Source organism: Pseudopipra pipra, chromosome 7, assembly GCF_036250125.1.
Source record: "Pseudopipra pipra isolate bDixPip1 chromosome 7, bDixPip1.hap1, whole genome shotgun sequence".
Taxonomy (NCBI): domain Eukaryota; kingdom Metazoa; phylum Chordata; class Aves; order Passeriformes; family Pipridae; genus Pseudopipra; species Pseudopipra pipra.
In genome coordinates this window covers 30,178,914-30,202,816 of record NC_087555.1, presented here as the reverse complement: position 1 = coordinate 30,202,816, position 23,903 = coordinate 30,178,914, and the positions used below count along the sequence as shown (strand labels likewise).

Sequence of the window (23,903 nt, the reverse complement as noted above, 5' to 3'; positions counted from 1 at the left end):
TAGTACAGACAGGGATTTCTCCATGGGTTGTAGTCATGTGCATACATTTATACATGTATTTATACACATAAATGTATAACAAATGTTGTTTCTGTTAAAGTGGGCATTCTTGGTGCACAGAGGCACGGCTGGCTGTGCTTGATTTTATTGACTGTGTACTGTTGTTTGACACTTCATTAGAAATTGGTAAAGTGGATGAATTGTCAAGTAAATTTGTTAGAATGAAAGGTTTCTTTCTGCTAATATATTTATTTTTCCCTAATAATAATAATCACCATCGTCATCTTTTTCAGTATTTCTCCAGGACCGATCGTGTGCTGAAACACAAACGTATGTGCCATGAGAACCGCGAGAAGAAACCCAACAGAAGTGCCACCAAAGTTGGCTTTTTGCCATCGGAGGAAGATTCTGGTTTCTCAACGCCTATGAAAGACAGCTCCTTGCCAAAGAAGAAAAGGCAGAAAACAGAGAAAACAAAATCTGGGGATAAGGAAAGTTCAGATAAATCGGAACACAAGAAGGACAAAAATGACTATTTGCCTTTGTACTCTTCCAGTACTAAAGTAAAAGATGAATATATGGTAGCGGAGTATGCTGTTGAGATGCCACATTCTTCGGTCAGTGGAACGCACTTAGAAGAAGCAAATTCTGGAGAAATACACCCACCTAAGCTTGTTCTCAAAAAGGTTAACAAGAGGAGTCTAAAACAGCCACTCGAGCAAAGTCAAACCATTTCACCTTTGTCTACATATGAAGACAGCAAGGTTTCAAAGTATGCCTTCGATCTTGTGGATAAGCAAAGTTTACTGGACTCTGAAGGTAATGCTGACATTGATCAGGTGGACACATTACAGGAAGGGCCCAGTAAACCTGTACACAGCAGCACTAATTATGATGATGCAATGCAGTTCTTAAAGAAAAAGAGGTATCTACAAGCAGCCAGTAACAACAGTCGAGAATATGCCTTGAATGTAAGTACCATAGCATCTCAACCTTCAGTAACACAGGCAGCTGTGGCCAGTGTCATTGATGAAACTGCTACAGCCTCAATATTGGACACACAGGCGCTGAATGTTGAAATTAAAGGTAACCATGACAAAAATGTCATTCCAGATGAGGTACTGCAAACTCTGTTAGATCATTATTCACACAAGGCTAATGGACAACATGAGATCTCTTTCAGCGTGGCTGACACGGAAGTGACCTCCAGTATATCAATCAATTCCTCCGAAGTATCTGAGGTCACCCAATCTGAGACGGTTGGAACAAGCTCTCAAGCTTCCTCATCAGATAAAGCTAGTATGTTACAAGAATATTCAAAGTTTTTACAACAAGCTTTGGACAGAACTAGCCAAAATGATGCCTATTTGAACAACCCGAGCCTTAATTTTGTGACTGATAACCAGACTCTTACAACCCAGCCAGCATTTCCTTCCATGGAGAAGGTCTACACATCTATACCTGTCAATAGCTTTCGATCAGGAATGAACTCTCCATTAAGAACAACTCCAGACAAGTCTCATTTTGGACTAATGGTTGGTGATTCGCAGCACCCTTTTCCCTTTTCAGGTGATGAGGCAAATCATTCTTCTTCCTCCTCTACACAGGACTTCTTGGATCAAGTAACTTCTCAGAAGAAAGCAGAGGCACAGTCTGTTCATCAAGCATATCAAATTAGCTCCTTTGAGCAGCCCTTTAGAGCTCAGTATCATGGGGCAAGAGCTGGAATATCATCTCAGTTTAGCACTGCCAATGGACAAGTGAACCTTCGGGGACCAGGGACAAGTGCTGATTTCCCAGAATTTCCCTTGGTGAATGTAAATGATAGCAGAGCTGGGATGACTTCTTCACCTGATGCCACAACGGGCCAGACTTTTGGCTAAGAAATCTTTGTAAATAATACTGGCACTTTAGAACACATTTGTCAAAAGGGGGTTGCTCTGTAAAAGATGGAGTTCTGTACAGCCTTTAAGAGCGCTATGTTAAAACAAAAGTAAGCTGATATTAGCAAGACCAATAACTGCTTCTTTCTTTTTTTTTCTTTTTCTTTTTTTTTTTTAAATTTTTCGGTTAGCCACCAGTAATTGAACTGCCTGATGTTGGTGCCCCTATCAAAGGCAGTTTATTATTCACTTGTTCGAGTCCAGAAAATATTTTACCTTCTATGAAATTTAAAATAAAAAAAATCCCCAGGTAAGACTTTCCCCCATGATTGTTTCCTTGCTGGTTTCCTTGTATACTTTGGGAGGACAGTTATTGTCTGATATTATTCACATTGTCATTTCTAAGCTTGTCAGCATAGTCATTGCTCTTCAGCAGGGAATCAACATGTACTAAACACACAGAATAAACAAGTAAGTTTCAAAGGTCAAGCAAAAACGGCTTTAAAAGATGGCGTTTTCTAGAAGAATAATCTTCAGTCTCTCAAAAAAAGTTTTAGATCATGTACCCTTTATTTCTGCTTTGCATTACCTTGAGTTGTGTTTGGAGGGAAAAAATGAATTCTGATAGACTAACTCTACTATTTAAAATTCTAATTAATTTAAAATACTTTAAACACTTTTTTTAAGCAGAATGCCTAACTGCTAAAGCCTTTACTTCATTCCTGAAGTAATGTGTATTTCTTTGTACAGCTGAATCTAGATGTAACTTTTTAATGACTTTTTCATACACAGATACCAAGATTTTGGAGTTTTAGCTAAAATACTCTATAGATGACATTCCCAATTGCAAAATGCTTACACAAACTGTGTATTCCAAGATTTAAAAGCTTAATTGTACCTTACCCTCCGTACTCATAACGATTAACATAGAGCACTTAGCCAACTTGATAGTTTTCGATTTCTCAAAAAATAAAACGATTTTGAGATTTTCAGGTTTGATACGGTTGCATCATTTTCATCTCATACAGCTCCAGTAATTCTCTTCAATACACTTGAGATTGGGTATCCTTAGCTTCTCTAAAAACTGTTTTGATTCTCTGTCTGGCATTTTGACAATTCAGACCATTAAATTTATTGAAGTATCCCTGAAAGCTGAAGAAGCAGGCATTCAGATTCCCTACCTTTTTAGTGTTTGCTTAGTGAAAGTCATTACAATTTTACCAACCCCAAACCGGTGAATGATGCTAGTGAACAGGATTTCTTTTTCCAGCCTAGGAGAGTGATCAGAAGTTTTTGTTGCATTTCACAGTATAAATAAACGACAAAGTTTATCCCTGTACCACGAATATGTTTTTTTGAATAGTACTTTGTCTTGAAGTAAACGGTATGGTACGATAAGTAGTTCTGTGTGCATTTTTAAGGTGGTAAGATTTGAGTAGCCTAACTATTGTGTAGTTTAAGTTAACAAGTTACAGATTTTTGAACTGTAATGTTCATTCTATTGCACCTTCCCTAAAGGGACACTGTCTGGTAGTTTAAGGCAGTTTAAGCCTCATGTAGGCTGATTAACCAGGGAAAAACACACACACACACACACACACACACACACACATATGGGTAGGTATGTATATGGTGATTTTTTAAAAATAGGATTGCATACATGCTTTTACAGTGCTGTTGCTAGTTGGTATCTCTCAGACAAAGCCATCAGATAGGAGAAAAGACTGCATCTCAAGGGGCTGAAATAGATCCTGTCTTTTAAGAAAGGACTTGAGCGGGACCTAGAACAATTCCCACCTCTTCTGAAAGCAGTAGCAATATTTTTCTTAATTTTCATTACCAGGAAACTGATCCCACTCTTTATCTTTTTCCCCCTGGTAGCACTAGTAGAGCACTAACTTCACTTGGTACAGTTGAGGGAGAAAGGGTATTTATTTTATCTATAGCTTGCTTCTCTTATTGGCAAGAAATACAATTTATGTAAACTTATTTCTTAATACTTTTGTATAAGAAAACAGGTTCTGTTTTGATTTGTTGACCCCTCTGTATAATACAATAAGGTGTTTCAGTGTGCTATGACTTACCAATAGTTTTGCCCAAATATTTGGCCCCAAGTTAAAGAGCGGGCATTAGGAGAGAAAAAGTAAATTCCTTTTGGATTACTGATGATACATTTAAAGAAATTCCTTTGAAAGAATATTTTTAAACTGATTCTGGTTTTCTTCCTTTTTGGTCAGTTTGATTTTTTCACTTTCTATTCTATGTTGCACAGAAATAACATATATGGCCCCTACATGCCAGGAAGCCACTTCTTGTAATGCATATTTTGAGTGTTTCATTTCCATGACATCTTTGCTTGTGCTGCCTGAATAATACTGTGTTGGCATCTTTGCTCTCATGCCCTGATGCTGCAAGTAGATGGCCATTAATTGTACTATTTGTTGAATACAGCAAGGAACAGAAGGAAAAAAAAGACCAGGTTATTACTGCACTGCCCTGGCCCCATAGGGCGGTAAGAGGAATAAAGCCTCCTTCTCCCTAAGGGGGCTGACTCAGCTTTATTTGAAAAGGTTACTGCACTGATACTCTGCTGGGAGAAGGTGATTTAGGAGTAAGGGAGAGTCGCTCTCACTCCATCCCATCTCCACACTTAGGAATTGCTCCATGGGAGCATGAGGGAGCAAGCTGTTGTACAGAGTGAAGGAACTTGCTCTTCCTGCAGCCAAATGGGAATCACCTGAGGAAATGTTATCCCTTACGTCAGAACTCATTCCCTAGCCTGCTGCTGAGCCATTCCAGCTACACTCTGTGCCTTAGGAGAGGCTGTGAAGTCCCCGTCTAAGCCACAGGGTCTATCCCATAGGGTTCTTCCACATGTACAATTAAAAGTGATGTGAGTAGTTGATCCACTGATGCGTGAAGCTTTCTGCACTGGAGGAGTTAGCCAAATATACTGCTATGATTTAGGTTTAACTCAGTAAAAAGCTCTTGCTTGTTTAATAATGACATTATTTAATAACATCTTTCACCACTCACGTTTTGCTGCTTTTAATCTACAGATGGCTCATTCTTCATGTTGATCTGGGCACTGTTCGTTTTTTTAGTTTTTCATGTATGTTCGGAAAAAAGCAGCTTTGGTTTTCTGCTCTGTTCTTGCACTGATGCTGTTCAGTCAGTCAGCACAAGTCTGGGGTGAGTGTGTGTATTCCCCTGAGCCAACAACAGACATTCTTAATGAAAGGTCATGTAAGCACCAAATGTGTGTGTGTGTGTAAGGTGGACATTTTGGGGATATCTACTAGTGATAGAGCAGTGATAACTTTAAAAAAAGAGGAAACTGATGACATTTATTAACAAACTATATATATACACAATACATGTGTATATATATATATAAAAATATATACGCACTTATTAATAGGCCATATTTTGGTCCTAAATTACTTGACAGTGTCCCTTTTAGCATGAATCTTTTGATATGTTTTACCATTAATATAACAGACAATGAAGGAATCAGCTTGTAATGGTATACTAATAGGCATTTACATTTTCTTCCTTTGATTTGAGAATGAATTAATCATAAATGACAAGTTTTGGGGAGAAGGATTAACCATGTGTATTACTGTATGTTGGTTTACGAATAACAACATAAACAATTTCAATTGGACGATAAAAGAACCATGTTTATGATCTTGTGTCTCCTAGTGTTGTCTTTAGGAAAATTGTGTTTCAAGAAGAAAATAGGACAAGGAAGTATTCATGTGAAATAACAACTTGTATTATTTTTATATTATACTTGTCAGTTTTTTGGATGACGGGAGCTTTTCATTGTTAATTGAGAAGTACAGTAAAATCTTGCTAATTCGCTGACTTCTAAACAGAGCATCCAGTAGGTTTCTACATCCCTGATGGTCTCTTCCCACCTCTCTGCAATGGTCTAAAACATACTGTAGCGAGGTCTCATACAATAATACTGTACTACTTCACCCAAGTATACTACAGCACCTACATTAGTATACTGGGAGATAGAAGGAGTATTGAAAACTAAATTACAGTTGTCAAAATAAATGAACAAAGTACATTTTGTGATGTGACATCCTTGCTTTTGTTGCCTGCTTCTTCACTATTTTCAAAATTGTCATTTTTAAAGGGTTTCTTAGACATTGCTGCGAATTATTGGGGTTCTACTGTAACTTTTGGAGTTTATTCTAAAGTATTCATGTTCTCCTATGAAAACTTTCCACTTGGACAGATACATTATATTCCACACTTGATCAGAATATTTTTATAGTATTTGTATCATGTGTAGTAACTATTTGAAATGAACCAGAATATTTAGATGAATTCACTCTGAATTTTGCAGCATTGGATTACTTTATGTATGTATATTTGCTAACTAAATTTTCTTGGCTTTGAGAACTTTGATTTTTATTCTTCTTTGTTTGCTTGTTTTAATACCATCACAAATTGCAGGGAAAAATCCTAATACTCCTGGGAATCAGGTTGGAAATGTTAACAGGCGGGAATATGCTTATGCCGTCGGTACCAGTACGCATGTGAACTTTCGAATTACATGGTTGGTACTGAAGCAAATGAATAATGCCACAGTTTCATAGAGTTAAATGTTTTACTAAAATGAAGCCTTGTAACTTTGAAAGTTCATTCGACTTATGGTAATGCATGTTTATGTTAGGCATGTAATGCATTTAGCTGAAACTCACTTTGCAAAGGACAAGCACTAAGAAAGTATTACTGCTAATGAAAAGATGTGTCTAAGTTAAAATTTAAACTTTTCTTCAAGTTTAATTTGCTTTGTGTCAGGGAAATAAATTTATAGTCGCTTTTGCTCTACTCGACCTACAAAACCTTCTGTTTCCTTTTTAAAATTACATCTTTTGGTAGGAAACACAAACTGAGGCAAGCAAACATTTCTAAGACTTGTTTCTTGCTTTCCTTAATCCAATGGATGGAAAGGTAATATTGTGTAAACAACATTATTTTATTTTTTTATGCAATACCATGCTGTAAATATGATTTATCAAATAAGGATGTACCTATGATTGAATCTTTGATTCTGCACAGCTAGAGTTTATATATAAATATAAATGTGTCTTGACAATCAAGGACTTATGTCAGTCTTCCTTTATGACGTTTCTTATTGTTATGCATTCCATTTGTTTGACTTGAGTATTTGTATTGTCTGTAAAGTATGTAATGTTTTTATAGCTTGTTTAAAACAAACAAAAAAGCCTGTAAATATGAACTGATCACAGTACTGCTCTGTTAGAAGGCATAAGATGATGTACTGTTTGTAAGCAATAATACATGACAGTGCTAACTTGACAAGTAGCATAAGGTTAAGTTCCAAAAATACCTTTGGGAGTTAACAGCCTTGTTTGAGTTAATGAATATTCTTAATCATTTTTTTATAAATAAATTCAAACGTCCTCCTGCTGGAATATAAAACATTGTTTACACAGCACAATTTCAGTCACAGAGAGGACAGTCTTTAGATCTATGGCTTCATCCGTACACACTTTGAGTAAGAAATGAATGGCTTGGCTGCACTTCTGCGAGATGAGGAAGACTGCAAAAGTTGAATAGCTGTGTCTCTAAAGGATGAGAGATACTATTCTGTTTCTGTGCTGATTCCTGACAGTTCCTCTACTTAATTTGGAGTCTTTAAGTCCTGATATTGAACTGGTGAGACTGGGGCCTCCCATAGAAAGGAGTAGTTCTCTTCTTGTTTCATATGCAGATAAACAGTGAACTTAGGAGTCACCTCGTCATTTGAGTTGCATATTTTTCGAATTATGAGCTATGAGATGTTGAGATGGGTTTATTCTGATAAATAAACTAAATGTCAAACTTATAGTTTGAATTGAATAGGTATTAGACTGTACAGAGCAGCATAACTATTTGAACAGTCATCACTGCTTTAGAACCTCCCCCCCAATTTATAAATGTATATGACCTACATTTTATAGAAAAAGAAATGTTTTTAAATGCTAGTCATTTATATAATATGTGCTTTGAAGGATTTGCTAGTCCACTTCTGTCACTTTTAGTACACTGGTATCTTTTATATGTAATGTATGCTTTTTATTATTATAATTATTATAATTATTATTATTGTAGTAAAACATTTCAGTAGGAGGAATTTTGCAAAAGTATGAGGGGTTGAAATTTTCATTGTCAGAAATGAATTATACTGGACTTTGTCTTTGTAGTCTTGTCTTTCTTTAATTGCTGTCTGGGAGGGAACTTGGTATTCAAATAGAGCAAGTGACTTCCTTTTATTTTGAAGGCATACTAAATAGTGCTGAATTGGATATGAAAATATAATGAATTTGAAGACAGAGAAATTAGTACAAAATCTAGTGTACAGAAGAAATTGTGTTACAAAAAACTTTATGATATATATAGTGGAACACTGTTACAGTGAATTTCTGATATAGTGTTATTTTCTGAAGTCAATATGCCTTCTTTGTATTTCAATTAATTAAAAAAAAAAGATAATTTGTATAGATAAATTTAGGACAATAGGTTTATTTCAATTATTATACAGTATTTCTTTATCCTACAACATCTATTCCGTCCCTTTGTTATCAGACAAAAGACCGTAACCTGAATTCCATCAGTTAAAGTATGTATATAGGTGAGAGATGGTTTTATAGGAACCTGAAGAGTATGAATTTGTATATTCCTTATGTTTCTGACAGAAATCAGTATGTGAGTCTCTCATTATTCCTGTGAAATGAGGAATTTCCTGATACCAAGAGGAGTGTGTGTGCATGTGTGTTTGTGTGTGTGTGTGTGCACATAGGTACACGGAAGATGTTTGGGTCTCATGGCAAAAATGATACAAATATAAAAGGATTTAATGTAGTTCAACATATGACTTACATTTAATATGTAAAAGAAACATTTAAATTTCATAATTCAAAAAAAGACAAAAATAGTTTTGCAGGAAACAAAACTATTTGGATAGCAAGCTTGACCAAATGAATTTTTTTGGTTAAACTTGATATATTTTAAAGGATTCTATTTCTGCCTTTATTTCTGCCCTAAAAGCAACTTAAAATATTTTGGGAGTTATTCTTCCTGTTCATTTGACTGTGAGTGTAATTTATATCATGGTTTACAAAATGTGGCATGAAGGATTGGATTGTTCTATCTGTATAATACAATGAAAGATTGCTTTTTTTTACATAATCATGGTGAATGGTATTGTATTCTTAGGACTGATTTATTCATTAAGTGACTTAATGAGTTTCATCACTTTTGACGTTATTGTTTTCTTATGGTTAACTTAGTCTTTTTGGGTTTATAATACCCTTCTATGTATTGTGATACTAAGGGAAGTTATGTTTTTGCTTTATTTTTAATTAAACTAATAGTTTGATAATTTATATTTGCAAATGATGCATTTTAAATGTGGTCACTTGCTGTTTGAAAAATAAAAATATAGAATACTGTTTTATGAATAGACTTAGCAGTATTTTTCATGTTAGATAGTTTCGAACAAAATCTGCTTTCTTGATGAGACAGATGAAGACATGTAAAGATACATATCATTGTGAAGAACTGAAGTGGATACTTTTCAACAATTAAATGAAATATTTAAATATTGATTTGAGACATACAAAACTTATTTGGGTTTTCTTCTCCTTTGGATCTCATTGCCTCCTTTGATTACAGCAAACAGAATATCTGACCTTAACTTTAATCCTGGTTGTCTGAGAGGATTGCACTGGAATCACTTCAATAGAAACACCTAGTGTTAGACTGTCAGCTTTCCTTTTGTGATTTTTGTTTGCACTGGAGGGAGTTTATTCAGTCCCAGCAACTCCTCATAATAATGAGAACCAGGACTTCATTTGAATCTCAGTTTTAAGAAAGGTGAACTTGATTACTTAAGATTTCAAGTCTGTTGTATAAGAGCATGCCATGTGTGCTACATCATTTCATAGCATGTGTTATATATGGAGTATTTGTTACATAGATTTTTCTATTGTTGAAGCAATTATTTTGAGAAATATTGAAGATTATAGCATATATACTCTTACAAAACCAGAAATGTGCCCCATAGCATTAATTAAGTTTTTAAGTTAATTTAGTTTTCTCACCTTTATTTTCTCGTGTGTTTATGGCATTGTTTCCCTGAATCTTTTGGTAGGGTCCCTCTTGGTAAATACTCGATTTTTGTGCACTGCATGGCTCTGTTGATTTTACTTCATGTAAGAACAAGTTTTATGTGAGAAAGTGTTAAAAGTGGCACAATGCTTTTCAAAGAGAAAAAACAGTAGTGCAGTAGCATGTGAAGACTTGAGCTGTGCTCAGATGAGCACGGCAGGAGGAGCTGTGCGGGTCTGGGATGTCAGCAGCCCCTCTCCTGGTGGGCCTGGAGCCTGCAGGGTCACTGCCTGGGCGTTCTCCACCAGCCACCTCAGGGAACCTCCTCTGGGCAGAGGTGACTGCAGGAGAGGAGCTTTTCATCTGGCCTCAGCCTAAACCCCCTCTGAGCTGACTGAATTTGCACGGTAGCAGAGAAAGGGCGCTCAGGAGAGTTGCTCTTCTGTCTTACCCAAGGACAGCAGCCCTAGCAGGGGTGGCCATGCACAGCCCAGGGTGGTCACTGACTACATCAGCACAGATGTTTTGGGAACTGGCCATGGGAAAGCTGCTGTTTTTCAGTCCCTCTGAGCCGTCTTGCTGTCTCCTAGTGCCTTTGCATACCTCTGAATTGTGGTGTGAATACAGCACCATGACTTGATATGACTTTGTTTCAACCTTACTTAACATGGTATGTTAACATCCAGCCAATATAGTAACTACTTTCAATGGTTTCATGTTTAATATTTTTAAATTGTGGGTGCACTCTGCAACATGCTTGACAAAGTGTCTCTGTACTCAGCCACCCTGCTTGTCTTTATGTTCACTTATATTAGTTATACTGATTTTTATTTGTTTTAGTTATACAATGGAAATAAGAAATCAAAACTGATCATTTCTGCATATTGGCTTACATGATTAAAATTGTCAAATAGTAAAGTGATACTGAAAACAAGATATTTTTCAATATTTTGATATTGAAAAGATTTGCCAGAAGCTACATTTTGTTTTGAGTGAGAAAAATAGTCTATTTAAATTGGCTTGCCTTTTTTTTTTTTTTTTTGCTAGAAGAAGGAAACAATTTTCTATTAAAATAATTGGTTATTTGTGTATTTAGAGGCATTAAAAATATCTAGCTGAAATTAGTATTTTTCTTGCACTGCACAGAGTAAACTATTTTGTAGCTTGAGGTTAGACAGCAATTTATGATAAAGTTGAGCTATTTGGAGGTGGGTTGGCTTAGGGAGGTAGTCTGGAAGAGTGTTCAGGTGTCCCATGTGTTGGTTATCTTATGCATTGCGCTTGCCAGATCAACAGAATATAGTCTCCGAGAGAATATTGTTTGCTTTTTTGTCTGCTTTAGTTGTCGAGACACGGAGTTTAAAGAAGAGAGCTGTCCACTGGCATAGGGAGTTAAAATGGAGCCCATGTGTGCTGTCCTTTCTGAAGCCAACAGCCCTGCCCTTGTTGCTCAGGTAAGTTGCCTCCTCCGCAGTGTCCTTCCCCTGTCACACCAGGGCTGGTCTTCAGGTTCCTGCTGCACCATCTGCTCCAGCTTTTCAATTTCAAAAGCAGTCAAATGCATACGTGTTTGAGTCACTGGCAGAAATTAAATAGGATGGTTTGGTGAGGTTCTGTTTTAAAATGTGTGCGTGTGTGTCTTTTGCAGCTGCATCACTTTGCGTGTGTAAGCAGCCATGCACATCGTGCAGAAAGCATGAGATCCAGTTCCTACCTCCCATATTTGAACTTCTGGATGATTGCTGGATGTACAAGTTACTGTTGTTTCTTTCTGCTTAGAGTCCATCTCCCTGGGCAACTTCTGCCTGTCTCCTGTCTTCTAGGAGAGCCAAGACATGTTGCTGCGTGATCGCTCTGTGTGTGATTTTATTTGGCCAGCGGCTGCACCTTTCAAGCTTCTTGGCTAGAAATGTGGGTGCCTAGTCCCAGACCAAGCTTTGTGCTGATATCTTTTGAGACAGATCAGTGCACTGCCAGTAGCTTGTACATAGCTGCCTTCATTTAGAGGAGGTGATACCTTCTCAGCTGCATAGCCTGAGAGAGGTAAGCTGGCCTGGCTATAGAAATGCAAGCAGTGGCACTGAACATGTGTTAGTTTTCACTTTTATTTATATATATATATATATTTTTCTTATTCTCATGGTCAGATGTGATCATTAGTGCCATTTCACAGAGGGAGAAGTAACAGAGCTTTTGTAACTGCTGTTAGATCAAAAGCACTAGCCTGGCCTAACTGAAATGAAGAGGATCCATTTTTTTCGCAGTGTGATTTATAAAAAAATATTTCTCTGTTGTAATATGAATAATGACTGTTCAAAATGTGTTATACTCTGAAAGGTCTTCGGGAGCAGCACTTCTTTAATCGGTCTTTCTTGCCACAAGATAAACTGAGTCATGAGAGACGATAAAGCAACGACTGCGAGTGCTGGAAATGTTCAGGGTAATTGCGAGGTAATCTCGACTACGCAGTGCTGTGTAAGAACAAAGCAGAGGATGACATCAGAAGCTGAAAGGATGACTTATTTGTTTTCTCTCAAGTCTTGTGTTTTCTTCCATTTCTCTTGCCAGTTCCTGAAATCATCTTTGTTACAAAGCTAATTATAGACAGAACAGCCTAAGAAAGTTACAGCTCAGAAAGACGGATAAGCAAGCACAAGGATACCACTGGGACAAAATTATCCTTTTGTACAAACCAGGACTCAGAAAGGGGGATTTTCTTTAAAACAACATTTGTTACCTTAAAGGAAAGTGTCAAATCAAAGTGAACAGGATGACTGATCAGTCTCCTAGTCAAACACGTAGCTAGAGTGATGGATGTTGCAGCCAGTTGAAAATGAGCTCTAAGGACAGTGCGAGTCCCCACAGCGGGTGTGGAAATGCGCTTCGGCAGTGTCGGCTCTCACAGAGTTGTTTCCTGAAAATCCATTTTAAGGAATTGAAACAAGAATGTTGTAGTGATGGTCAGGTATTATATTGATAACTGCTGTTACACACGCTGAGCAACATCAGGTAAAAATCCATTTGAAAGGCAAAGTATTATACAGTTTGCAGTGATGAATGAACTTGAAAAAGGCTGGCTCTTCATTTAGTCTAGGAACATACTCTACGTGTCACAGCGTGTTTTACTGTTGATCTAGGATTTGTAGGTCATTAAGCAATGTGATTAGCTAAATTGTGTAGTTTATTCACAGTCTGTGCTGTGTACATGGAAATTGCAGTTTGCTGTGTTGTAAGACATGTATGCCTGGCAGCTGAAGAAGATGGTGATGAGGTAGGTGGTAATTAACATCCATCCTACTAAGAATCAGTCCTTTCCACATTTCATAGGATGGCTCAGACCTGTGGATGTTTCAAATTCACATCTCTTGCTGACCAACCTCTGCGCTGCTACTTTCCCTGTTTCTGTGGACCACGTTTGTATCTTTGACACCTCTGTGGTGTTCCCATACTGGTTTTATCCCACATAACCTTTTGGCACCCTCCTTACTCTCATATATCCATCTCCAGACTCCATTCCCTGGACAAATTTCCACTGACACCATACGGACTATGGAAAGTCTTCTTAAATCACAGTTCAGGATGTCTGATAACACAGGTCTGCCAGTCTTTGGATGGTCCATCTACCAGTCCTGAGGACCTATGTAACTTGAGGGAAAGGATTCCAGTTGGTCTGTGGAACTCGCAGTGTCCATTGATAGCCCTGAAAGCACTCAAGAATTGGACTTTGATAAAACAATTTTAACTTTTATTTTCATTTTCCCCCCCTTTTATTCCCAGTAGAGCTAAGGTACTCAGCGTAATGAGAGAGAATTTTATCTGGGACTTCTAAAAAACTTAATCAAATGGTTTGTGATGGTTTTCCTGGAAGGTGGTGTAGACCCTGAGGCAGTGTGGAGGAAGGCCCACATGAAGATGCTGGTGGCTGAGCCAGCTGTGAGTCATGCAGCCATCCTGAGCACACACTGAGGGAATTCATACCACTCCACATCATCACATATTCATTACAAGTAAGCTAAGTTGGAGCCACTTCTCTTGCCTTTGTGCTACCTTATTATTTTCAAAATCTGTTCTTTAAAGAAAGCAAACTGCTGTGCATGTGACTGCCACTGGTTGATTGCCTTTGGAGATGGGACAGTTTATGCCAGTTATGGTTTTCTTCACGTGCTGAGTATGGAAAAGCAGTGTGCTCCTCCAAAACACACACAGCCCTGCTGAAGGAATGCTCCTTCTCTTGGAAGGATTCTCTTGCCAAGAAGGAAAATGTTGAAAATTGCCATGACTTAAATAGCAGACAGAGCTCAACACCGACCACTTCTGAAAGTGCTTCTTAGCAGCAGTGCTTGGTGATTTTAATGTGTCAATGCGGTCCTTGAAAATACCTTTTGCTGGAATTCAGCTGTAGTTCTTTCCAGTGAGGAGGCAGGATTTCCCAAAGAAGTGTTCAGCAGTGGGGGGTGGCCGTGGCAACTAGCCCAAAAAACTTCTTTAGCACTTGCCTTGTGTGCACATGTGTGTAGGGGCAAAGATGCCTGCAGGCAGGTGACAGGGCTTGGTCCTCCGGGAATTAGTGACTCTTCATCAGTTCTGCAACAAATCGAACATACTTATTTCAGATTTTGCACTGGCCCTCAAGATAGGAGAATCTGGCTGAACCTGTTCCCTGGTAGTTGTACAGAGTGTAAAAAGGGAGCTGCAGGAGAGCTTTTGAAATATTCCAGGAATGGAATATCCTGGGGAGATACCCATAGAATTGGGATTGTTCAGTCTGGGAAGGAGGCTTAGGGGTGACCTAATTGCAGCCTTACAGTACCTGAAAGGGAGCTGACAAGAAAGATGAAGAGAAACTATTTACAAGAGCATGTAGTGACAGGACAAGGGGGAACGGCTTCAAACTGAAGGAGGGCAGGTTTAGATTAGATATAAGAAAAATTCTTTACTGTGAGGGTGGTGAGACACTGGCACAGGTTGCCCAGAGAAGCTGTGGATGCCCCAACCCTGGAAGTGTTCAAGGCCAGGTTGGATGCAGCTCTGAACAACCTGGGATAGTGGAAGGTGTCCCTGCCCATGGCAGGGGGATTGGAACTGGATGATCTTTAAGATCTCCTTGAACCCAAACCATTCTGTGATTTCCTCAGGCTTCATCCTCCTTTGAGAAGTCATCTGTCTCCTCTGAACTCTTCCTTTCCTCTTCTGCCACTTGCTTGTCCTTGCTGTTTCCATCCAAGAGTGAAGGCTTGTTTACACTTTGCCCTGCAGGACACTCTGGAAAATCAAAGTGGGTTCACTAGGCTACATGGATGTCTTTTGTAGGTACTTTATTGAAAATTAAAATGGCCCTAACACATTTTAGAAGTAAATGAAATCTGTGAATGCTGCATGAGCTGGCTCTAGATTTGATCCTGTTAACATCGAGACTGTCCAAAATTCGTGCCTTTAATTCAGATGGAGTTTTGCCTATGCAAGGTCACAGAATTTCTTGGCAGCCCAGGGCTGAGAAGTTACGCTGGAGCGAGTTCCTATCGAGACCGAGATGTGCAGAATCAGAGTCCCCTTTCCCTGTGGCCAAGCGTTTCCTCCTGCCGCAACCGAGCAGCCATATCAATTTGGTTATTTATTTTTTATTTTTATTTTTTATCAGACTCCTGAGAACAGCAGCTTTAGTGGAAGTCTGCTCCTAAACCCTCAGTAGTTTCCCACACCCTGCCGTGTTCGTGCCGCCGCCGCGGGCGCTGCGGGGTCTCGGCGCTCCGGGAAGCAGCACCCGGCGTGTGTCCCACGGGCCCGGGTGGGACCTGCCCGAGCCGGGCAGATGCAGATGCAGCCGCGGGGGCGGGCGCGGTGCCCGGCAGACGTGGCAGCGCCCGGGGCCGCCCCGGCGGGAGGCGGCGCCGCAGGAGCGCGGGCCGGGGGCGGCGGCCGCGGGAAGGAGGGAGGGAGGGTCCGGGAGCCGCCAGGTGAGTGGAGCCGGGGCGGCGGGGACACCCTCGGGCCGGGGGGGCACAAACCTGAGTGATGGGGACGGCGCAAGTGGTGCTTTGCCCGCTGGTCCCTCCGGCCGCGGCGTTGCGGCGGCTCCGTCGGGGCGGAGGCGGCGCGGGGTGGGGGGGAAGTAAACGGGGGAAAGAGAAGCTAAAGAATCAAAGCCATGGGGGGGGGGGGGGGCGACGGTGGAAAAGGGGCCCAAAAAAGGCAAAAGAAAAAAAAAAAGGGCAAATGAAATGGGGGGGGGTGTTAAAAAAAACCCTTTAGAAAAAAAGGTAAAAAAATTTAAAAAAAGGAAAAAAGGTAAAAAAAAAAAGGACAAAAGAAAAAAGTACAAAAAAGGGGGGGGGAGACAAAAGAAAAGGAGGGGGGAAGGAGGTGAAAAACCTTTTAAAAAAAGAAAAAAAAAAAAAAAGAAGAGGGAACAGGTAGTTGGAGCGCTCTCCGGGCAGGGTGGGCAGCGCGGTGCGGCGGCCGCAGCCCTTGGCAGGGAGGTGTTGGCAACGCCGCGCCCTCTGCAAAACCGAAGCCATCCGGCCACACCGGGAAATTGAAGTTGTTGGGGAGAGCCCGGGCTTGTTTCCCCACCCGTGGTGTTCCACAGCCTTCGTTACCCTACAAAGATATGTGAAAACATAACGAGCTGGTGCAGTAAATGAGTAACTGCGAATAGCCAAGAGCTGCTCTGTGCGGCGTTACCTTCGTTGCAGTGGTAGCCGCTTTATTTCCTTCTACTTCCCGCCTTCCTAAGAGTCGCCTAAATTAGGTGTTTTTAAGAACTTGACCTGGAGAAGAGTTGGGGGGATTTATTAAAACTAAAGTGCTGTTGGCTGCTGGGTCCCTTGAGGGAGGGAGGCTTTGGAATTACCTCCTCTGGCAAGGACAGAGCCTTCGGAGGTCGTGGGACCACACGCAGTTGTGCTTGGGAAGGCGTTAACCTTTCCTCTTAAAAATCAGCCAGCTGTTGAGTAGCTCAGAGGAGCGACGCTTAGCTCAGAAATAGCTTTAATGTGATTAATAAAATAGTGCTATGAAAGGATGTGGAGGGCACAGAAATTTGATCTATAGGAATCTGGGTTTGTAATTAAATATAGAAGTGTTGCAGGGAAAGGAGATGAGCCTTTGTAATGTTTTTGCAAGGTTTGCTAATGCTCTTCTGCTCTCTTGAATGCTAAATGGTATGGAAAGATTAAAACAGCCATTTGTCTTTAATTTATAGACTGGTAAGTGTATTTGGCAGGAACTTTAGGAAAAATAACATCAATTATCTCCCACGCTAGAGGCTCACTTATATTAAATTGTGCCTGTTTGGTTTATTTGGCCTGCTGGTGTGTATAGCAGAAAAAGCTTCCTCAGGGTTGGTGACCTGGATAGATAATAGCACACAAAAACATCGCTGTGCTGTTCAGCAGCTTAGGAACCACGCTGCGCTGGGACAGTACTGCATGGGGCAAGAGAGGGGCTCCTACCACAAGGACTTTTCACTTGCAGACCCTAAATTGCAAAAAAAACGAGCATGTTGCACGGATCGGGTTGTGGCTGCGTGTGCAGCGGCTGTCCTGGCATGTTTGTTCAGCTCTTGCTTCTGCGCTTTGTACCCCCTCCTGTGTTTGCTTCGGTTGCCTCCTAGGGATGAATGGATCCATGCGTTGTGGAAGGATGTAAATAATTACAGAATTGAGTAAAAAGATTTCAGGCAGTTGGAAATGCCACAGAGGAGCAATAGCGGAGAGGCAATTTCCTGAGATTGTGGAGGAGAAAGATCTTACACCAAGGTGAGCAGGAGCAGGGCTGAGCAGAGAGGGCTCCAGAGCACAGGGCAGGAGATGGGTGTTAATGCAGGGAAAAAGGAAGGAAATGGTGGGGTAAGGGGATTTAAATGTCTAGGAAGGTAGAATGTCTTGCGAGGTGTGCTTCAGGTCTGAACTCCCTGCGTGCAGGGAGTATTTCTGTATTTTGCAAGTTTCAGGTGGGTAATAGGGTGTATCAAACCTACACGTGGTTACATACTGGGCACGCTGAGTGAGTGCCTTCAGCCACTCTGAGCCACTGCAAGGGGTCAGGGCCATGTCCTCCTGGGGTCCCTTGGTGGAGTGGTTTAGGAGAGCAAGGGGCTGCAAGGCTGCAGCCTCCCTGTTTTCCTACATCCGGACGGGATTGCTGTGGCAGACTGGAGTTTGGATGGCCCCAGTGACTGCTTTACTGAGTGAAGTCTCTATTGAGGAAGGGCTGCACTGGGGAATCTTAGGAGAATATGGCTATTCCATTGTAATCTTTTTTCACGTTGTGTATTTTCTTCCATTTTTTATTATTGTGGCTATTTGCATAAAAACACGAGCTTGGTTTCTTTGGAGTTTATCTGCTCCTGCTGCTTTTGCCCTGCTTGAAGCCCCAATCTCTCTGTAACAGCAACCATTTATGATATTGTGAGGGGTTATTTGCTTCAAAAAATGTGGAGGAAGCAGCAGGGAATCAATGAACTCTTATAGACTTGATGCTGCTTAACTGGCCACGTGGGCAGGGCGAAGAAAAACCTCCTGTGCTGACCATTGTACGCCAGCTGTAGGAGACCTTCTGCAGCTGAAACACAGTGGTGGAGCAGCATCTGCTTTGGGTATTTACTATTGGGTATTTCAAAGTAGGGTAATAAGGGCAGGATGGTGAAAGTGCTGATCTGGGAGCTGGGATTCAGACTGATACAGAAATCCTGAGTGACACAAAGCAGTGTCTGTATGTCTCTGTCCCTGTGCAATAGGAAAAGTACATTTCTATGGGTTGCTTTGTCTGCACAGTTTGCAAACTTGAGTCAGAGATTCCTACACTGTGCCCATAATTGATTTGGTCTCTGGTCTCAGGTAAGGTGTCCAGCCATTGGTACAAGCCTTCTGTGATCATGGTTGGTTCTTTTAAGCATGTAAGCTCAACTTGCCAGGAAACTTACCATCCCCAGGAGAGCCAACGATCCAGACAAACCTCCCTCTCCACAGTCATGGAGCTTGCTCCCCTCTGGCTGCAACCCTCTTTGTCTTGCCTAGGCATGGTGTAGCTGTACTGAGGAATGGCCAAAAAGGCTCTGTTGACAACTGGTAAGGGAGGCTGTGGGTGGCTTGTTGATGGCCCTCACAAGAAAATTTGGGGGAAGTTAAGACTTGCAGCCAGCTGGAGGGAGGTGTACAAATGTACCTCTCTATTATTAGAGAGAGAACTTAATTTTAAAGACAACCTGATGAGAGAAGGAACCAGCAATTTCAAGGCAGAGAAATGCTTGTGCTAGCTTTCCCCTTCTGTAAAGATGGGTTTAGTTACCCCTGAAATAAAGCTTGATGCTGCTTTCTTGGTTACATACATGGTGTTGTTTCTGCCAGAGTCTGCCTGTGACAGATAGGAGTCTGAATTTGGGCCATTGCAGACAAGACTGTAGCTCCAAGGGTGGGTGTGACTGAAAAAAGGCTCCTGTACATCAGTACAGGGGATGGCTGAGAGCATCAGGAATGCAGAGTGTGAGTCTGTGGTGGTGAATCCCTTCCACTGCTCCAGTTTCATCTCTGCATCGTGCTGGGAGAGGGGCAGAGTGAGGTAACTCACTTCTCAGGGGCGAGGTTACATTGGCAGGACCCTAGTCTGCAAAAGGTACAGCTGGAGGAGATGTGATCAAGGCTATGAAGTAATTGGTGGTGCTGGGAAGTAAATAATCCGTGTGTCCTCTGTCACTGGAGCACAGGGCCATGCAATGAAATTACCAGGCACCAGATTAAAAACCAAGGAGAGGAAATGCATTTTGCAGGCAACACACAGTGAAGTGCTACAGGATGCTGGGGACGCCAGGGGTGTGGATAGATTCAGGAAAGGCCACCAAGGGTTGTTAAATGTAGGAATAGTGGTAGAGCCTGTGCCAGGAGCAGGCCTTAGGAGGTGCTGGGGGAGCATTGCTCTCTGCTTGCTGTGGTGTCACTCTGTGGTTCAGCATCTGCTGTGAGCTGCTGTTGATTCCCTGTGGGTAATGGCCTTGTGCTTTGGCAGATTGAGAAAGCAGCAGTCATGTCTTCTGTCTTTCCTGCTTTCACAGTAAAGTGCAATAAAACCATGAATCTTCTACAATGGAGGATCCCGCACTGCAGGAATTTGACCGAGAGGAATAGCTGACTTTCCACTTGGATCAGCCTCGCCTGTGATTGTTTTGGAGCTGTGCATTGGGCAGGCAGAGGCAACGTGAAGGATATGATGTTCAGCCTGAATGCTCCCCAAAGTGAGGGTTATGTCCAAGAGCTCTTCCATGAGGAAGCACAGCAGGTATGTCAGAGAGCCATTTCCTTTCCCAAATTTCCATCTCCATGGTCTCTGTACTCCTCCTGGTCACCTCTGTGGGAATCAAACAGGACCAAAGTAATGACACTGCCCTTTGTTTTGATATGTAAATCTGAGGTGTATTATTTACAAAGGGAAAGAGGTCAGAGGGAGCGGTTGCCATAGGAAAACTCTCATTTCCCTGGAGTTTCAGGTCTCAGTTCCAGCAATTCTGAAATTCACTGTGCCCCCAAGTACCAGAGTCCTGTGTCTCCTTTAGAAACAAAGTGACCTTATCAGAGATGACTGTGATGGGAAGACCATCTTAATCTGCTCTGTTGGTCCCAGCTGGTCTTACCTGGTTTGTCATCTCCTGTAAGAGACTTCTCCCATGCACCAAGGATCCTGCTTGCCTTAGTGGGGTGTTTGGCAGGAACAGGAGGAGAAACTCAGTACAGCTGCAGGTTCTTTAAAGGACCCTTGAATGGTGGTTTTGGTTCATGTAATGGGGTTAATTCATTGAGCCTGAGTGGGACTCTGTTGCTGCTTATCCTACAAGAATATAAATAGGGTATTGCAGGGAACATTCTCTTTCAGGGCCCAGGGATCCCAACAGCCCTACTGCCCCTTTATCTTAAAGGCAGCTTGCAGCAAAGGGCTGCCTTAGTAGCTGTTGGTGGTTGTCCCACTGTTGGTGGCTGGCTGTGGCACCACTTCTGCAGCCTGCCCTTAGAACATGAGAGGTAAAACCAAGGCTTTGCTTTTTCTAGGTATCTCAAACGGAGACCAAGCCCTGGTGGAAGATCCAGCTGTTTGTATGGGAGCCGGTGCTTTTTGGAACATGGGATGGCGTCTTCACCTCCTGCATGATCAACATTTTTGGAGTGGTTCTTTTCCTGAGGACAGGATGGCTCGTGGTGAGTGAGTGCTGACTTGGCTGGACGTTTGAATAGACATTTTCCTTCACACCTCCTTACTTACATCACCACCCAAGTGTTCTGGATTCTGGGCTGTTTGTTGTAAACACTGCTTATGCCCTCTGGTATTTTGTAGCTTTTCAAGAAGTTCTGGTAAAATGTAAAGCTGAAGTGGTTTTTGTAAATGGTTTCCTATTTTAGCTTTTGGAAAGAAAAATTAAAACACAACAAACAACCTTGACAATGAACAGGGACATCCCTGTGTTGTATTGTCAAGACAGAATAACCACTTTTCAGGTGAAGTGTATCACCGTAGTTCCAGGTACTCAGCCATTTTCCTAACACCACTGGAGCAGATCTCTTCTAAATGCATCAGTGATTGAGTCCCTGATTTCTTGAACAGGGATTCCTCAGTCAGTTGAAATTGTCATTGCTATCAAAGAGAATTTCAGTTCTGGATCCAGAATAATATCTCACTGAGAGTCAGAGCCTGGAAGAGTGTCCCTGCTCCCCTCATGATGAAAAATGTTGTATTGTCCCTTAACATTTCCTCTTAGAATAAGGAAAGCTCCCCCAGGGATGGATGGGATTTGAGCTTCAGGCAGAGTTCATGTCACAGGCATGAGTTAATGTCACAGGCATGGTGAACGCCTTCCGAAAGGACCAAGAAGACACTTTGTATTGAAAATTACTGCTCTGGAGGTGTTGAGGGGAGCTGCAGTCATTGTGTTGAAGAAGTTGGGATGATTTTCTACCTTCCTTTTCCTTCTGATTTTATTTCCTCCACATCTCCTTTGAAAGTAAGTTATTGCTGGACCAAACACAGATGAAAATAAAGCCAGTAAATAAAAGAAAAACTGAACCAGCTGGAAGTTAGCATGAAAGGGAAGGGAGGAGAAACTGAGGTTGGCAGAGAGCTCCCCTGGCAGAGGACGGTCATACATCGAGCTGTTCACAGTCAGGCTTTTGCTATAAATTTCCAGGGCTGGAGCCCGGGCTGTTGCAGCTTTGCAGTTGCAGGGGACCCTAATCTTGCCTGAATGTTGACAAGGATAGTTGCTGCACTAACCCCTTCTGGCGCATGCATAAATAAGCATCAGCATTTAATGGGGGCTTTTTCTTCCCACTTTCTCTGCTTGCTATTGTTGCTGTGAGTCCAGCCTTCTTCCTCGGGTCTTGATGTTAACCCTTTCTTCTTTGGAAACCATTGGATTGCCCATTAACTAACTGCTGCCATAGCCTTGTGCCACCAGCACTTTCTGGAAAAGCCCAAGGCTACATGAATTGCATATTTTTGCCTTTTTTTTTTTTTTTTTTTTTTAACTGAAGCATGTCAGATTTATTAACCCTTTAACCTGAGGGTAAGCAGTTGAAAAAAAAGAACAATTGTCCTTTTAAAAAGGAGTATGGAGTTGGAGTGGGCTGTGGTGCTGACCCAGCCACAGCTGCGTTTATGCTGCATTTATAGCAAACCTTGGCTCTGTTCCCCACTGACCAGATAACACCCCTGTCAAAGGCAGCAGGATGCTGAACCAAAATAGGATTTTATGATGATAGCAACATCCTGGATATGTTTCTTTTTTTTTTTTTTTTTTTTTTTCACAAAAAACAGAAAAGAAAAAAAAATCTGGGATTTCAACCAACCCCGGAGCAGGGAGGCAGCCTTTTAGTGCTGGTGATAAACAAACCCCATCACGGCTAGTGTGACCTCAAAGATGAGCACTGCTGGAGCAAGGCTGGAAAGGGGGGATGTGGACATGTCCTGTAATATGAGTAAAGGCAGGGAAGGGAAGCCAGACCTTAATGACGCGCTGGGCACTGGAGGAGATTTCTGATTGCTGTGCGCTGGTCTGAGTGATTTGTCAGCAGAGGAAGGTGGGCTGGAGCACGAGGGAGAACTTCTGACCCTGGAAAAGAAATTACAGCCGTGTGCGAGAGGGTAGGAGGGTGGCAGGATCCCGAGCTCAGAAGAGGTCCTTAAGTGCTTTTGGAGGTGCTAAGCACCTTCTCCTTCTGAAAATCCATCTCTAAATGGCAAACCGAACACCCCAAAAAATGGGTTATGCTGGCCCTTAACGCTGCCAACAGGGACCTGCAGCTGTGTTTGTTCAGAGGCTTTTGCTCTATACCCCACACTGAGACCGTGGCTGGTGCAGCAGCTCCTCCCGGGGCCCTCCCTCTGCTGCAAGCAGGAAGGGCTGTTTTTTTTTCAGCGGGGCTGAATCCTGTGCACAAAACTCCCCCGAGCCCATGGAGGGCGAGAGCCACCTGTCACTCTGTGTACGTCCCTCAGATAAGGGCTGGCACACGCTGGTTTATGAGACTGTTATTTATCTTCCATGCTGTGTTGCCTTTGGGGTTTTGTTCTTTGGGATCTCATTGTTTGGGAGGATCAGAGCTTTCAGAGGTAAATTTTCTGAAAAATTAAAATACGAGCTTGGTGCTGTTAATAAATCAGCTTTTGCAAATCCCAGGGGTTCAATTTTGAAACTACTTTTTGTTATTAAAGTGTTTTGTGGCTTTTTTAAGCATGTCATTCTAAACCACGCAAATAGGCAGCGATCCCCTGCCTATGGTGGCTGAATCATTGTTTGACCTCATTCCTTTTAAACCAGAGGACAAAATCAGTGATTCATGGAGAAGTCTTGTGCAGGGCTGAAAGTTGGATACAATGGTCCTTGTGGGTCCCTTCCAACTCAGC

At 41.7% G+C, this 23,903-nt stretch overlaps 2 protein-coding genes across 5 annotated transcripts in view; both read left to right on the top strand.

Annotated features, from left to right (window-relative positions):
* The window catches only part of ZNF148 (zinc finger protein 148), a 42,863-nt gene extending 33,493 nt beyond the window's left edge, over window positions 1-9,370 (top strand). For all 4 annotated transcript variants that reach the window (XM_064661463.1, XM_064661462.1, XM_064661460.1 and 1 more), the window contains one exon: window positions 294-9,370. In XM_064661463.1, the coding sequence (XP_064517533.1) occupies window positions 294-1,883 (1,590 nt within the window). In that variant the 3' untranslated portion in view covers window positions 1,884-9,370. The remainder of the gene's footprint in view (window positions 1-293) is intronic.
* Window positions 9,371-15,931: 6,561 nt separating this feature from the next.
* SLC12A8 (solute carrier family 12 member 8) overlaps window positions 15,932-23,903 on the top strand; it is a 51,957-nt gene continuing 43,985 nt past the window's right edge. Inside the window, exons 1-3 of the mRNA XM_064661459.1 lie at window positions 15,932-15,973; window positions 20,068-20,291; window positions 21,056-21,202. Of these exons, the coding sequence (XP_064517529.1) occupies window positions 20,220-20,291; window positions 21,056-21,202 (219 nt within the window). The 5' untranslated portion in view covers window positions 15,932-15,973; window positions 20,068-20,219. The remainder of the gene's footprint in view (window positions 15,974-20,067; window positions 20,292-21,055; window positions 21,203-23,903) is intronic.